Source organism: Hemicordylus capensis, chromosome 2 (genome assembly GCF_027244095.1).
Source record: "Hemicordylus capensis ecotype Gifberg chromosome 2, rHemCap1.1.pri, whole genome shotgun sequence".
NCBI lineage: Eukaryota > Metazoa > Chordata > Lepidosauria > Squamata > Cordylidae > Hemicordylus > Hemicordylus capensis.
In genome coordinates, this window is record NC_069658.1 from 387949473 (window position 1) to 387965448 (window position 15976).

Here is a 15976-nt window from a genome sequence, read left to right on the forward strand (position 1 = left end):
TGATACCTTTGGAGTGGCAGTGGGAGCTTTTCTTGGATAGCTTTTCCTTCTACCTTGATTCCACATAATCACTTCTTCCTCTTCCTACCTAGTTGTTTGCACCCATACAACTGAAAACTAGGAGCATACACAACACAAACCTGCATAGGACACAGTTTTTGATTGTGTAAATGACCTTAGTCTTCAGTGACTGGTTTGAAAAGGTCAGTGGGTTAGAAATCGAACCAGCAGCCACTTCCATTAGCGTAGATCAGTGTTTCTCAACCACCAGTCCGTGTACCGGTGCTAGTCCATGAGCTGTTGGGTAGGGATGTGCACGGAACTAGCTGGCCCAGTTTGGTTCGAGTCTGGACTGGACTCGAACCTGACCAGACCAGTTTGGTCTGGCACCCCTTCAAAACTGCCCCCCCCCAGTTCAGTCCAAGGGGGGTTCAAATTTTTTTTTAATTTTTTTTAACCTTTAGCCCCTTCGGGGGGCTTCCTCTAGGCTGCGGAGGTGTGTATGTCAGCGAAGGTTCCCCCTCCCCCCACTGGCCTCAGTCATCACCACCGCAGCCCATTCAGCCACTTTTTTCGGTTCATTCGGGCCTTCATATTTTGGCATGGTGGCCATTTTAATTTTTTTTTTTTTTAAATGGCCATCACGCATGCGCAAATGGCCTCTACAAGGCCTGGCATGGACCAGGACAAAATATCCAAAATCCATGTTGTTGATATTTCACATGTCCTGAAGCAAAGCAACAATTCTCATGTCTGTTACCTCACACCAGACTTTTTGTTATGTGTTTGGCACTTTCTTAATCTTGTAGGAAACCATGATTGCTTTATGCTTTTCAAGCCAAGCCATTTCCTGCAAATAAAAATTGTGGGCTGTGCATGGACCATTAGGTGTGGTTCGGTCAAAATTCTAACCAAATTTGGACCAAACCACAGGTCCCTGAATTGTTTTGGTTGAACCCTACAGCTGGGCCAGTCAGGTTGATGAACCAGTTCAAACTGGTTCAAACAAGTTCATGATCAAACTGGCCTGGTTCGTGGCAGACTGGTTTGTGCTCAAACTGGTTCTGCACATCCCTAAAAGATTTTCCCCCAATCCAGTTATCTGCAGAAGTTTGTTCCCTTACAAGATAAAGGTCTGTTTTTTTCTTACCTTAGAGAAGTATCTGTTTTTCTCTTGTGAGGACAGATAGATTGCAGTTCCTTGTAAACTAGAAAACTACCTTACAGTTGGCAAAACAATAATCAGAATGGTCACATCAATGTTTAATCATGATAAATGTCTTCTGTGATTGGTCTGAAAAAGTCAGTGGGCTGGAAAAGAAACCAAGCAGCCATTTTATTTGGCAAGAAAGGACTTAGCTCTTCAGGATTTACCTTCATGTTGGTGGTGACCATCTGTGATCTTTCACAGTTCCTCCTTCCTGAAACAATGCAACAATGAATATAATCAGACCTTTTCATTATGAGCTTTCTTAAACTGATTGAAAATGATACATTTCAAGCCAAGGCATTCCCTGCTAATAAAGGAGCACATTGTGATGGTGTTGCCTCTCATTCTTTAGGAAAGAAACCAAATGGCTGCTTCCTTGAACAATAAAGTAGTGGTTCCTAACCTGCAAGCCTCCAGATGTTGCTGAACATCTGGAGGCTTCCAGATTGCTTCCAGATTCCTCCAACAACATCTGGAGGCTTCCAGATTGGGAACCACTGCAGTAAAGCACTTACTTTTGTGCTGGTGATGTGAATATCAGACTTTTTTTTGCTCCCTTTTCTAACACAGTGCAACAAGTTATGTTACTTACCTTGCATAATTCCTTACTTTGTGTCATGATTTTTATTATGAGTTTATTTCTTAAACTTGGCAGAATCTATTATTTTTTAAAAAGCTTTTCCAGATAATTCCCAAATAAAGGTTGTCTTGTTGTTATCCATTTGTCCGCAGTTTCCTGTTCAAGTTGGTCTATTTCCAGGGTGAAGATTCTTCTCCAGGCAATATTTTCCCCTAATGTCTCTAGAATTAAGCTCCCTCAAAGGAGGTTTTGGGGGGGCCTTGCATGCGGGGAGACCCTCCCGGCTGAGCGGTCCAGGTGCCCAAATTACCTAGGTGCGCCCCTGCCTCCACACCCTAATAGCTAAAGCTTAGTGAAGGAGCTTTAGCCATCCCAAAAGAGACAATTCTCGCATCATAATAGCCACCTGCAGAGGTGGGGGCAAAGTATCATCTTTCAGGTTTATCCTGCAAGTTCTAGTTTGGAGAGAGTGCTGATAATTCTCAGGGCTATTAATCTTTTGGCATTTCCCATCAATCCCTATGGGGAAATTATCTGATGGGGCTCATGTTCAGTTCTTGCACACAGGCCCCTTCAGAGCTTGTATGCCACTGTAAAATGGTATCTTCAAAATATCTTTGTTGTGACAAGTATACTGCCTAAGTCTGCATAGGGTCCATAGGGGGGAAACGCATTATTAGTGGATGTCTCACCGGCTGTTACTGTGCTCATAATGATTACCTGAAGCCTCTGTTTTCAAACCGAGGCTCCACGTAATCATTATGAGCAAAATAACAGCAAATGAGACAACTGACCTCTCTTAAGAATCTGCGTGATCTCCTTGGAAAGCCATCAAAACGATCACATCTTGTGCTAATAAATTCCATCCACTAATAATGCGTTCTCTCCCCCTGTATATCTGTGGTCCCTATGCAGACTTAGACGCACAGGCCCAGTGTCCAATTCCAATACAGAGTTCTGGAGTGTGTGGTTCCCCCGACCCCCCCGTCTCTTCCGGGGCTACAGAGTTGAATATAGCTTGCGCTTTATGGGGTCGTCCCTCTAGCCCGCAAGTAAGGCCATTTTTTGACTTTTGGGCAACTGTTTTTGCAATGAAGCCAGACCAGTGGCATTCCCGGGGGTGGGGAATTGAGGTGGGGGGCGGGGGCAAGCAGGAGCAAAATGCATTTATCGGTGAGCTAACCCAGATATGATATTTCTGAAACACAAAAGAGGAGGGGGGGAAGCCACATATCTGGGGGAGGTGCTTGCCCATCCCCCTCCCCCGCCTCTGAAGCCGCCCTTGAATGAAGCCCTGAAAATACCCATCAAGGCAATGGTGCACGTCACTCTCGTCGATCTTTACCTCTGATCCAGACTCTCATCGCCTCTTGGACGAGTAGGAGGCTCTTCCTCCTCCTTCTTTTTCAGACCGCCTCCTTTGAACCCCCCCCCCCTCCAAATAAGCTCTTTGGCCTGTATGGGGTGCGCTTCGCAGGATTGTTAAAACGGGAGATATTTCAAGCTGCTGCTGCTGCTCCCTCGGTCTGGACATATAATGTGGGCATGAGAGAGAGAGATACAGCAGCATTTTTTTTTTCCTGGTGGCTTCTTAGTAACTTTTTCTCCAACCTCTCTTTCTCCCCTAACGATAACGCAATGCAGTGAGATTTAACATAACTAGTTAATATAATTGGAGTGTTTTTCCTTCTTAAGGCCTTTCTTTAGTCAAGGGAGAAGAAGAAACACGTGAGTAATAATTTCTATCCCGGTAGCCATGCAGCGGTCTCTGAATAAGTGTCATAGGAGGACGGTTTCCTCAAGCGGTTCCATGGTGTAATGGTTAGCACTCTGGACTCTGAATCCAGCGATCCGAGTTCAAATCTCGGTGGAACCTGCAGAGTTAACCTTTTTTTAATAGGATTTATTTTTTTCAAAGGCTAGTATTTAAATTGAAAATGTGCTTAGCGGAAAGCAAGGTGGGGGTTGTCACTTCATTTTCTCTTTATACTGAGATGTATACTTTGACATAATGAAATGTTTGTAGAACTTAAAACACGAGTGTGTATCTTATGTAAAGGATGTCTTTATACATACATATAGACAGATAAGATATTTACAAGGGGGGAGATAATAATTTCGCCCATGTAGTTTCTGAAAACCTGATCTCTTCACTTAATCTAAAACATGTCCTTTTAAAAAGAGTGCTTCGCAGTCGTGGAAGGCTTAGCCACTGAATTGTTATCCTGTACAGGTTGGTAGTTGGGTGGGCGGGGGCGCACATGGGGCTAAACATCTATTTCGCTAAGAGGAGCTGGAGAGACGTGCTAATAGAGAACTTTTCAGGCAGCAGGCCTGCCATGTGGTTCTATGGTGTAATGGTTAGCACTCTGGACTTTGAATCCAGCGATCCGAGTTCAAATCTCGGTAGAACCTGTTCCCCTGTGGGAGCGTTTTAAATTTTTTGTTCTCGTTTTTTTTGCTTCCTTATTAGAAATGACGGTGTTATTGGGAGTGGTGAAATGTGCTTGTTGTTTTAACAAATTGTAGAAGCCCTGCTGTCATTGCAGACTTAAAGAAGTCTGCTGGTCTGTCAGCTTGGAAGCCTGTAAAATTAGTAGGACTAGGAGTGTAACAGGTGTCTTTGCTTCCTGTTGTTGCCATTTTGGTTCACAAAAATATAATTTTGCGTTTTAGGTTTAAATGCCAAGCAGGTCTGCTATAGACCCATGACTGGGGACGGGCTACATGCATCTGTATGAGCCAGTGGCGCAGGGAGGTAAATTATTCACCTCTGGATCCTTACTAGTATTTGGACATTTATGGACTACTTTGCGGATATGAATTTACTACTTCATGCTGGTTAATTATCTCCTTTTTGAATTTCTTCATAATTTTGGGCATCCATAAGACTGGATCTTGGATACAACACACTAGTATTTGTGAGGCATAGGATTTTTAAAGGATTTTCATCAATTTTGAGTTTATTAGGTTTTTGGCGAGTAATGGTGTATATTTTACTATTTTAAATAACAGTGTTTATATGACACATTATATGTGCCATTATATTTTTTTGGAGTTGTGGTGACTTTTTATAATTTTCATATTTATATAGAGTTACTGTTGGATTATTTTTGGATTATCATTGTTGTTTTTGAATCCAAGAACATTGCCTTATCTTTGGTAACCTTGATAAAAATATGGAGTGCCACGTGCATCGTTAATACAGGCGGCAACATCCTCCACTGAAATCAGCAATGAAGCTGCTTCAAATTGCCATTTAGAAAACCTCTGAGAGGCACGCTCAGAATAGCCAGCAGGAAAAATTAGACAAACCTTTTCCCTCTTGATAGTATTTTTCTTGAACACACTGTCTAAAATGAAGTATGTCTTGGTAGTTCCCAGGTTCATATTTATGCCTAGCTTTGAAGAACAAGTGGCGGGAATGTAACTAGTTGAATCTTTTCTTCCTTTTAAGCTTGAAATGCCTAATAATTCTCACATGGAAAGGCAAGGAGTACCGTATTTACCTGAAGACAACTCTGAATTTAAGTTGACCCCCTTAAAAAGTGGAGGTTAAATACAGATTATACCTTCATTTACTCAAAATAAACAGGACTCTGAATTTATTTATTTATTTATTTATTTATTTGCATATTTTTATACCACCCAAAACTTACATCTCTTTAAGCTGACCTCCTGATTTCTAATATCAAAAAACTTGGGCAAAACCTAATCTTGGAGTCAGGTAAATACAATAAACCTGTGTCTGTAGAATGAAATAAATATATGAAAAGAAGATATTATATAATACTGTTTATAGATATCCAAGGAACAGATTTTGTTTTGTGTTTAAAAACTTTTATAATACACGCACGTATAAAATTGTGGATAGTGGGGAAAGTTGAAGAGGCGGGATTCCTCCTCTTCTAAAGTGGTGTCTGCTGTAGCACATGCCTAAATGCATCATTAAACAAGTTGTTCTGGTAAGAACTAATATGTCTACTTTCCTTTGTTAATAGATCTGCTCCTGAGTGCTTGGCTGGACACTCTGACTATGCGTTGGGGCTACCCTGAGGAATCAGCTTGGCTGTGGGGAAGCAGTCTATCACAATATTTATCTTGAGGAAAGCTTTGGTAAATGAGGAAGAAGCGTATATGCAATACAACAGATTTATTAAGGGATAAAATTGGGGTGGAAAAGGTTGGTTAGTTAATTAACAGAATTAATAGTTAATTCTTAACTAACAGTCTTAACAAGAATCTAACAAAGAGGAATTTTAGTTTAAGGTCAAAATTGTAGATCAGTCAGCTTAAGGCTTGCTGTACAAAGAGGCTTGGATGCGGAAATGGAGAGAAAGAGAAGAGAGTGAGGAGATTCAGATGGGTAGAAAGCAAGGATCGATATGGCAGAGGGGCCTGTTGGACTCCCATGCAGATTCCAAACCTGATTCTGAGGCCATGTGGCTGGGCCAAGGATACTTGTAGTCAAAATCATGTCCTGAGGCAATGCATAAGTCACGTTTCCTCGCTGGAGGGGCTGAAGCTCATGCTGAGCAATGAAATTCATGGTTGCATGAATGGGCCAACTTGAATGTACACCCAAGGAACAAAAAGGCTAGAATGGCTTGGGTGACATGTACATGGAAGGTTGAATGGGTGATCTTAAAGCTTAACTGGAAAAAGAGATGTTTCTTCAGGTGCAAAGATAAATTTCCTAAGTTTTAATGGGATTGCCAGCTCATTAGCTGGTGGGGTGGGGTGGGGAGGCCAGTGATGGTGGGGTGGGGAGCTGCCATGCTTATCTGAGTTACTGCAGAGAAATTAGCTCATGCTGTCTCTCATGAAAAAGGGAGTTTGTTACTCTCCTCTAAGGAAATGCCTTTAACCTGGGGTCTACTTTGCTAGCATCCTTCTATTTGACGGAGGGACAAAGAGAGGTTTTCTCCCTTTCAGTCTTTGTTATTATGGCCTTGGGGCTAGCATTGCCCCATGTCTTGCTTATGCTAAGCAACCATTTGCAAGTCCTGTCACATACGGACATGTGCAGAGTTCACAATTCTGTGATCTCAGGTATCCAAAATGGAAGCTGTGGTCCCACAGTCCCAAGAATATGGTGGGGTGCTGTCAGCAACTCCAAAATAAAACTGTTTTGGCAACACCTTTCACTATAATATTAATTGATAATTACCTTCCTCACAAGGTAGCCCACTTCAGCCTTAAATGTTCACACATCTGCCATCTTGAACTAGGATGAATAATATCACAAACTACAACGTTAAGGTGTCTCTATTTGTCACTCACTACAACTGTACCAAATTTGGTTGAAATTGATTAGGCAGCTCACATGTTACCCCACTTGTGCCTCAACACTTCATTTGTCTGCCATCTTGAATCAGGTTGGTTAGCATCATTATGAAGTATGTCCTTGAGCTGTCCCTATGTGCCCCTACATCTGTAGCAAATTTAGTTCAAATTGGTTAGGCGGTTCACAAGTAAACCCACTTGCTCCTAAAACGTTCCTGTGTCTACCATCTTGAATCAGGGTGGAAGACATCATTATAAACTACACCATCGAGGTGTCCCTACAGAGGTAGCAAATTTGGTTCAAATTGGTTAGGTGGTTTACAAGTTAGCCCACTTGTGCCTCAAATGTTAATGTGTCAGCCATATTGAATCAGAGTGGATGACATAATCAGAAACTACACCATTGAAGTGTCCCTTTGTGTCCCTACAACTGTTCCAAATTTGGTCCAAATCAGTTCCCACTTGAGCCGCAAATGTTCATGCATCTGCCATCTTGAATTGGGGTGGATGACATCATCACAAACTATGTCTTTGAGGTGTCCCTTTGTGTCACTCACTACAACTGCTTCAAATCTGGGCAAAATTGGTTAGGTGGTTCCCAAGTTAGCCCACTTGCGCCTCAAATATTCACACATGCGCCATCTTCATTCATTCATTCATTCATTCATTCAATTTCTATACTGTCCTTCCCAAAATGGCTCAGGGCAGTTTACATAGAGAAATAATAATAAATATTGAATCACGGTGGATGATATCATTACAAACTACGCCCTTGAGCCATCCCTATGTGTCCCTACAACTGTAGCAAATTTGGTTAAAATGGTTAGGCAGTTCATAAATCAGCCCAGTTACACCTTAAATACACCATCTTGAACTGGGGTGGATGGCATCATTATAAACGACAGTCTTGCGCCATCCCTATGTGTCACTCACTACAACTGTACAAAATTTGGTTCAAATCTGTTTGATGGACCACAAGTTAGCCCACTTGTGCCTCAAACATTTACATGTCCACCATCTTGAATTGGGGTGGATGACATTATCACAAACTACGCCATTGAGGCATCCCTATGTATCCCTACAGCTGCAGCAAATTTGGTTCAAATTGGATAGATGGTTCACAAGTTAGCCCACTTGTGCTTCAAGTGTTTACACATCCACCATCTTGAATCAGGGTGGATAACATCATGACAGACTACACTATTGAGGTGTCCCTATGTGTCCCTACAACTGTACCCAATTTGGTTCATATTGGTCCAGGCATCACAAAGTTGATATGGTGACACCCAGAGACAGATACACACACACACACACTGCTAGGTGATCTCCTAAGCTTACTTTCCTTAAGGAAAGTAGGCTAAAAAAGGGTTTTCTCCTTCAGAAATGTTTATATTAATATGCTTTGCAGATTATGCATTCAGATGCATGCAGATTTAATCAATACATTAAGAAAAACTCATGCAATTAATCAACTTGTATATTTTAATCTAGTGACCATATATGTACGCAAAAAAAAAAACCTTAGTTGCTTCCTTAACCAACCCAAGAGCATTCAAAGCCTTTGCCTTGTTCCAGAGCATTCTGAGGACAAATATGGTGCTGCTGCTCTCTTTCTCTTACTGGCAGTGGGCTTTCATTCTGCTTAGAATGCCCCGGAACTAAGCAACATCAGGGTATTGGGTGGAGCAAAATTGCTCGTGGCTACCAGGAGGTAGCTGCCCAGGTCAGCAATGCTACTGCCTGGAATAAGTAATCCCCCCCTGCCCTGAAAGAAGAGCTTTGGATATCTCCAAATGAAATAGACATTCATTTCATTTGATATCTGAGACTTTTGGCCTTGGTTTACTAAAAAGTGAGTCTCATTTGGTTAACTTATCTTCTATTATTTATGAAATAAATGCATGCCTGGTCAGAGCCTGTATTAATATATGCTCTGAGACACTGTGAGAGGATGTCATGGTTGCGTCTCTGTTCTGTTTCTGCTCCAATCCCCTTGTCCACTCCTCTTTCCATCTCCTATAATCAGCAGGACTCTACTTTTGCCCACAGAAGGCAGAGGTGCAAGATGAATGAAGGAGTGGTGGAAGAAGAGGACAAGAGATGGAGATCTGCTGTTCCCTCAAAGTATTTAAAAGGACAGATACCACATCTAGGTGGACCCCTGACAACCCTTAGAGCAGGCTTTGGCCTGGCTAGTGCATGCTCTGTCTCTTGCACCCTCTTAGTTTATTGAGTTGATTCCTACATTTATGTGAGCCTGAACTAGCATATTGCAAACCAGCAATTATAGCTTTTTGGTTAGAGCAAGTGATTTACACATAGTGACAGTGTAGGAATCCCTTGTGCAAGTCAAGTGACAAACTGAGCAGCCAGCCAGTCTGGATCTAACTCACTGTTGATAGAAGGGCCAGGCCCATCATTGGGCAGAATGAGGTGGCTCACCTCAGGCAGCCATATTTGGAGTACCATTAAAGAGAACACATTTTCTTTTTTCCAGATTTAGGATACTGTGATTCTAAGCACTTGTCTGAGAGGAAGCTTCATGGAACTCAGTGATACTTACTTCTGAGTAATGTGCTTAAGAGAAGACTGTTTTGTCATTACATTTTTAACACCGCAGGTGAGAGGTTGTCTGCCTGAGGAACCAAAATGCCTTGATTGGTATTCAGCTAGAACTCAATGAAAAGCAACAAAATTCAGCAGAGTATTTTTATTTAAGCATTTCAAAGTCATACTCCATTGAAAAGAATTGAGACTACTGACTGTTGGCCAGATACAATCATGTTGTAAAGGCAGAGATGGAAAACAAACACTACATCTCAGTCAAAGACTGCAGTCACTTATGGGTACAGCAGTTAAAAATGTACAATCTCCTTTGGCTCTGAAGTCCTACCAGAATATCTTTATAACATCTATTGATCCCTTTTCAAGACCCCAGGTGGTTAATACATGGTTTGGATATTCTGCTTACTAAACTTCTAGAATAGAATACATGTACATAGTACCATTGTTCAAAACATACATTACACTAGGCCCCACCCAAAACCCCATATTAAATGCCTGTAAATCACATTTACTTCCATGGATGGCTTTAGGGCAGCAATCCTAAACATATGGTACTTCCCAGGAAGTAAGCCCAGTAAGCTTAGAGATACATACTTTCAAGAAATAAAGTTTTGCACTGGGCTGTATGAGACTGAGGCAGCAATATGACATTATGTTATGGCTGACTGACTATGTTATGACATTATGTGTTATGGCATTATAAGGGGGAAATCTTGGCTAAGGGTTTTTTTAAAAAATTATTTTCCATTTTTTCCAAATGCTGTTTGTCCCCCCTCCCCACCGCTTATATTGTGTGTGTATGCCTGCTTTTAAAAACTCTTCAGATGCCGTGAGTCCAGAATGTATTGTTTCCAAAACAACTTTCAAATGATAAAGCATTATTGCAGGCTATCCTTAAGAACATTACTAGTTTGCGCAGAAGGGGATTGACCAGTGCTTTTCAAGCAAAGCAGACCCACTAACAGCATTTGTAATAAGTTTGAAGTTCATAAATCAATTTACTTCAAGCTCTGGAGAAGCACAGGACTACCCGTTTCTGGAAAACAAAGGGCTGCATGCACTAGACTAGATGTACTTCATCATTGATTGCTTCAATGAACTGTAATGAATCCAGAGTTGTGATTTGGTGGATTGCGCCCATAATCAACAACTGCGAACTTTTAATTTTTAGACTGCAGTACTGAACTAAGGTGCTCTAATAATGCAATTATCATGAAAGGGTTTATTTTCAAGTTAATGGCTTGGGTTCCATGGGTTCAATCTAGTTTCAGAGGCATGGGGAGTATGCCTTCATCTTACCTAAATGCATGTATTATTCTAGTAAATGAAGTCAAGAAGCTTTCCCTTTTTAAGGGAGTAGTTGACTACTTGCTCCTAATGGTGTTAGCCACCTTTGCTCATGGGAGTGTGCTGTGTAAATATTCAGTGGGTGAATCCTCCTCTGAGTTATGGATAAATCTTGTAGAGTTGAATGCTGTTACTATTTGTTATATAACATTTTTCTGTTGCAAGATACGTACCTAGGGTAAGTAATGATCTCATTTCTGTTTTGTTTAAGAAAATATTTAATATTAGCAATGTATCACCATTGTTGATACACCTTGAAAGGTGGGAAAGTGTTTCCTTAGCTCTACTAGACATAGGATGTATGAAAGTGGCATCACCCTGCTTCATTTAGACGGCCTACTGGCTGTGGGTAGGGAAAGCTGAGAAAAGCCTCTGCTGTCATCGGACAGTGGACTATCAAATTAGATCTCCAAGCCAGAAGTCCTGCAGTCTTTCATTTTCTGGCCTACAAATAACATGCGCTTTATGTGCATCAACACAGGAGCCTAACTGCGCCTTTAAAAAATAAGTGTACCCAGTTACATTACTCACACCCTGAGTGAGAAGAGATTGTACTCTTGGTGACAGATCTTATGTCATCCTGTTACTCTGGCTACCAACCAACATGGGCATAACCGAAGCAATACAGTGGCATGGGATATTAATGTTTAGCAATGTGTTAAGGACATTGACAAAGAGGCTGTTCTCATGCACAGTCTAACCCAGGCTAGGGAAGCCCAGCCTGGGTTAGGCTGTGCGTGAGAACTGCCAGGATTAGGCCCAATCCCAGTCGGGCAATGCCACCTAACTCAGTTTTTAAGCTCGGCTTTTAGCAGGAGTTAAAGGCATGAATGCTCCCTTAATCCCGGCTCTGGGATTGTGTATTCTCTCAGGCTACACTCAGCCCGAGCAGACACAGAGATGGGTGCCTAGAGCACCTGTCTCTTGGGGGAATCCCCCAATGCACTGCACATGTCATTTGGTGCACTGTGGGATATCAGGAGGCCAGGACACTTTGTCCTGGCCTCTGGAGCTCTGTGCTGCGTGGCATAGTGTGGATTGTCTGGGAGTGCGGTTCACGCTCCCAGCAATGTTTGATTGCTCATCTGAGGGGAAGGTGAGTTGGCCCAGCTTCCCCTTCCACCCACTCATGTGAATAGCCCCAAAGCCTTTCTCTAGCCTCTAGATTTACACTTGGAAGCTTCCATTTTGGCACAGAAGAGTAACTCCTGTTCTATCACAGCAAAGGGCAGGTAACATACTGCATGGGGATTTGTGATCATGGAATGTTTTGAGCCTCTAAAATTAAATTAAAAATCTATACTGAGAACTACATTTTTCAAGGACAATCATGTACATATATTTTTTCACAAACAACAACTGAAACCTGTATACAAAACTGTAAGGAAAATAAAACAGAATGTCATCTATACATATATACACATGTAAAAAAATAAAATTGAATTATAAGACTATAATTGCATTGAACAAATTTTGAGGGTATCCTAATGAACTAAGAAAACAGACTTTTAAATTTAATGCCACTATAGCTTGAACATTCCAAAGACTGTGCTTTTGCCTTAACTCAAGAATTTGGACATCTTCAGGTACATCCACATGGCAGCTTCTCCTGCTTCAGTTTAGGATGGTGGTGCAGAACTGGGAATGTGCAACATGCCGCTGGAGACGGCCAGTACCTTTCCCCCCTGCATAGCCTCAGGATGAAACAGGAAGCTGTGCAGGCTGCAGTACTTAAGGTGTCATAAAGGGCAAGCTTTGACATTAGGCAGGCTTCACTGCAATAAAGTATGCTAACCTCCTTCTGAAGTGCTGAAGGACTTGGTTGAGTGTTGTACCCAAACACTGCATCTCGTGCCCTAAGAAAGTACCATATAGATACACCCTTTTGATTTGAATGCAGTAGCATGCCCACGAGCCCTCAATTGTTCTCAGTTCTTTTCCTAGCACAGAGGTTGGTTTCAATCGGTGCTTAATTCCTACACCCGTTTCAAAGTTTAACCTTTCCCCCCCTTCAAAGATACAACTAGAAAATGATTGAAACACAGAGTCTCATTTTTGCATCCGTTTGTCAAATCTACGCAGAAAATGTGGATTTATGTCCACAGAATATATGTGGACGTATATTCCACATTTCTAACCACAAAACTGAGCTCCTTTATTATGGCACAATTTCCCACACCTCTTCCCTATTTGGCTGTTCCTGGGTGAAAATTCCATTGGTCTTTGGTGGGAACCAGACAGAGAATTTAAACAGGCATCTTATTTGAGAGGAGTAAAGCACCAGTGCCCTCTGATTAGAGGTTTAAGCCTGGTTCACACAATTGTTTGAATCTAGGGTTAATGTGTGTTACCGACATTAGCATAATTGTGTGAACACATGCCAAGGCAGGAATCACATATTCATCTCAGGCTATAAACTATTTTGACAAAGTAGCAGAGAAAAACACAACAGTTTTTCTCTTCTACTCTTGCTATAATGACCATAAGCCAGAAGCTATTGCCAATATTTGGACTTGGCAACAATCAAGAAAAGTCTCAGTGTGAATAGGTTTAATGTCTGTGTAGAAAGTTGGCGAATGATCCTTGACTTAAGGTGTCATGAAGGGCAGGCTTTGACATTAGGCAGGCTTCACTTCAATAAAGTATGCTAACTTCCTTCAAGATATTTTGGACTTGCTCGGACTTACTTTGGACTTACTTGGCTTTGCTCAATCTTGTCCATTTCACCTAGTGATCTAACCTGCACCTATTTGCTGCCTCACCTTATGACTCCCTTGATTAATGACTTCACTCTGAACTTCTGACAACTAGGCAGATTTGCTAAATATAGTGTTCGACCTGGCTGGCACACAATCTTACCCTCTCCTAAAGATAAGGATCCCAGTATTCACAAGCGTAGGAGAACAGAATAAAAATAATTTCAGAAAAATATGACAAGAGAGAGAACAGAACATCACTATTTGGGCAAGTTCAACAAACTGAATGAAAGCAGCAAAAAGGAAATTCATGAGCACAGGGTGCAGCATTTCTAGAATTTCTCTTTGCACAACTCAATTTCACTAGAATACCCTTAATATAGTAAAATGGGATCGGAAATTACATTACTGTTTAGTTGGTCTGTCATATTTTGGTAACTTATACTGTTTGGTGTTGATCCAAAATCTCAAATAAACTATACATCTAACATAAAACCTTTTGAGAACAATTAAATCCATGGTGTTGGGTTTTTAGCACAAAAAATTCTTGTACCAAAGGAGCAGAATCAAAGCACATGACTGACATGCCTTGATTCTAGGGATATACATGGAATGGGATTTGCATTCCCTTCTGAGCTCGGAACAGAATGTAAATCCCAGGAATATTCAATCAGAATGATGCAATGAGTTTGGAACATTTCAAGTGTTCCAAGGACAATTTTGGTGGGCTCTTTTCCCCTTGCTTCCTGTTTTTGGCACTGGCTTCTGACTGGATTACTATCTCCTTGCTTCTTGGTTGGCTTGTTATAAACATCAAGCCTGTATGATAGATGCAAAGTGATCGCAACCCAGTTGGAAGCCAGAGCCAGAAACAGGAGCAAGGGGAAAACAGCCCGCCAAAATGGCGCTCGGGGCACTTGGAATGTTCCAACTTGGAACGGGATCACTTCATTCTGCGCTCTAAACAGGCCCTTCATTTGAGGGGCATTCTGTTTCGAGCTTGGAACACTCAAAACGGCCCATTTTGACTTGGTACATTTTGAGCTAGGAACGTTCTGCACATCCCTGCTCAATTCTGCTATCCCCCCTCCACTGCTGGAGGATGAGAGACTTGCTGTGCATTACAAAACCTGTTCAGATACACATGCACATACAATAGTGGCCTCTGATTAAATAAAGACATTCAAAATATACAAGGAATCAAGCAATAATGTGACCATACAAGTTCCAACAGGAAGAAAGGCAGTACCAGTTCTTTGTACTGTTCATGTATTCAATCAGTGCCTCAGATCTTCAGTTGCATAGAATATTTTCCAGTGCTGCATGTACATCAGACCTAATGCAAGTCTTGTAATCTGATTGGTCACCATTTGATATCCAGACTGTTGGCAGTTGGCTTTTCTGTGTTGTATTTAGTGTGTAATGATTCCCAGGCCTTCATGGAATCCATCCCTTCCAACCACTCCTGGTAAAGCTTCTGCACATACCCATTGGTTTCAGGAAGCCGGACAGGTACTGCAGCATACACATCCTCCATCTGATGGAGCAGTGCCTTGTCTGGCTTTCCATCTTCAGTCTGAGCCTGACCCTTCCCATTTAAACATCCTAAGAGCAGAAGGGCAAAGTCAGGAAAGAGGACATGTTTGTTCAGAAAAACCTTACAGCTTACACTGTATCACATGCTTTGGAAATGCCAAGAGTGACCTCAAATGCAAAAATATTATCGATTCAGTATTGGTAACAGAGCTCTAAGAGAAGTGAGATTCCTCTAGAAACAACTTCTTTGTTGTCCTCATTTCCCTCTAAGTTTCCCAACATCTTTTCCTTCTCCTCTTTCTAATTATCACTCATTGACTGAGTCCAAAGCCCTCCATTTGAAAATGGAGAGAGAGAGAGCGCGCGCATGCACAACAGCTCAACCTTTCATATCAGAGCAACTGAAGAAGGCAGAAGCCAAAATGTCTTGAACATTATATTTCTGTTTGTTAATCAACAATATTTTTATACAATTCCTTTTGATTAACAGCATCCTTCTGGGATCCAGAAAATACTTGTTGGAGTTGTTTGCAGCTTTAAAAATTCTCCCCTGCCCCCCGTCTCTCTCTCTCTCACACACACACACACACCCCACTCTGTTCTCTAGCTGCACTTCCCAAAATATGTCCATGACCATAGATAATTTTAAAAACTTTTTTTTTAAATGACAGGCTTTCCAAAAGGCTTTTGCAACACTTTTTGCAGCACTGGTGGCTGACATGATGTGCAGTATTACAGCTCCATAATGCTGCATCC

General features: G+C 41.6%; 1 protein-coding gene, 2 long non-coding RNA genes and 2 other non-coding genes across 7 annotated transcripts in view; 3 read left to right on the plus strand and 2 right to left on the minus strand.

The window, feature by feature from the left end:
* Positions 1 to 3352, minus strand: part of LOC128343275 (uncharacterized) — a 35891-nt gene extending 32539 nt beyond the window's left edge. The window contains exons 1-2 of one of the 2 annotated variants that reach the window (XR_008315433.1): positions 3136 to 3352; positions 1375 to 1421 (exon numbers count right to left, since the gene is read on the minus strand). This is a non-coding gene — a long non-coding RNA (uncharacterized LOC128343275). Of the gene's footprint in view, positions 1 to 1150; positions 1422 to 3135 lie in introns of both variants that reach the window. The other variant, XR_008315434.1, reaches the window with a different exon arrangement.
* A 34-nt stretch (positions 3353 to 3386) lies between these two features.
* On the plus strand, positions 3387 to 9778 carry LOC128343276 (uncharacterized). The gene is made up of 4 exons (XR_008315435.1): positions 3387 to 3518; positions 4467 to 4548; positions 5792 to 5906; positions 9126 to 9778. It is a non-coding gene; the product is annotated as an uncharacterized LOC128343276 (long non-coding RNA).
* On the plus strand, positions 3595 to 3666 carry TRNAQ-CUG (transfer RNA glutamine (anticodon CUG)). Its single transcript has one exon. It is a non-coding gene; the product is annotated as a tRNA-Gln (tRNA).
* Positions 4134 to 4205, plus strand: TRNAQ-UUG (transfer RNA glutamine (anticodon UUG)). Its single transcript has one exon. It is a non-coding gene; the product is annotated as a tRNA-Gln (tRNA).
* The window catches only part of NARF (nuclear prelamin A recognition factor), a 34276-nt gene continuing 28071 nt past the window's right edge, over positions 9772 to 15976 (minus strand). For both annotated transcript variants that reach the window (XM_053292062.1, XM_053292061.1), the window contains exon 12: positions 9772 to 15289. In XM_053292062.1, coding sequence (XP_053148037.1) covers positions 15048 to 15289 — 242 coding nt within the window. In that variant the 3' untranslated portion in view covers positions 9772 to 15047. The remainder of the gene's footprint in view (positions 15290 to 15976) is intronic.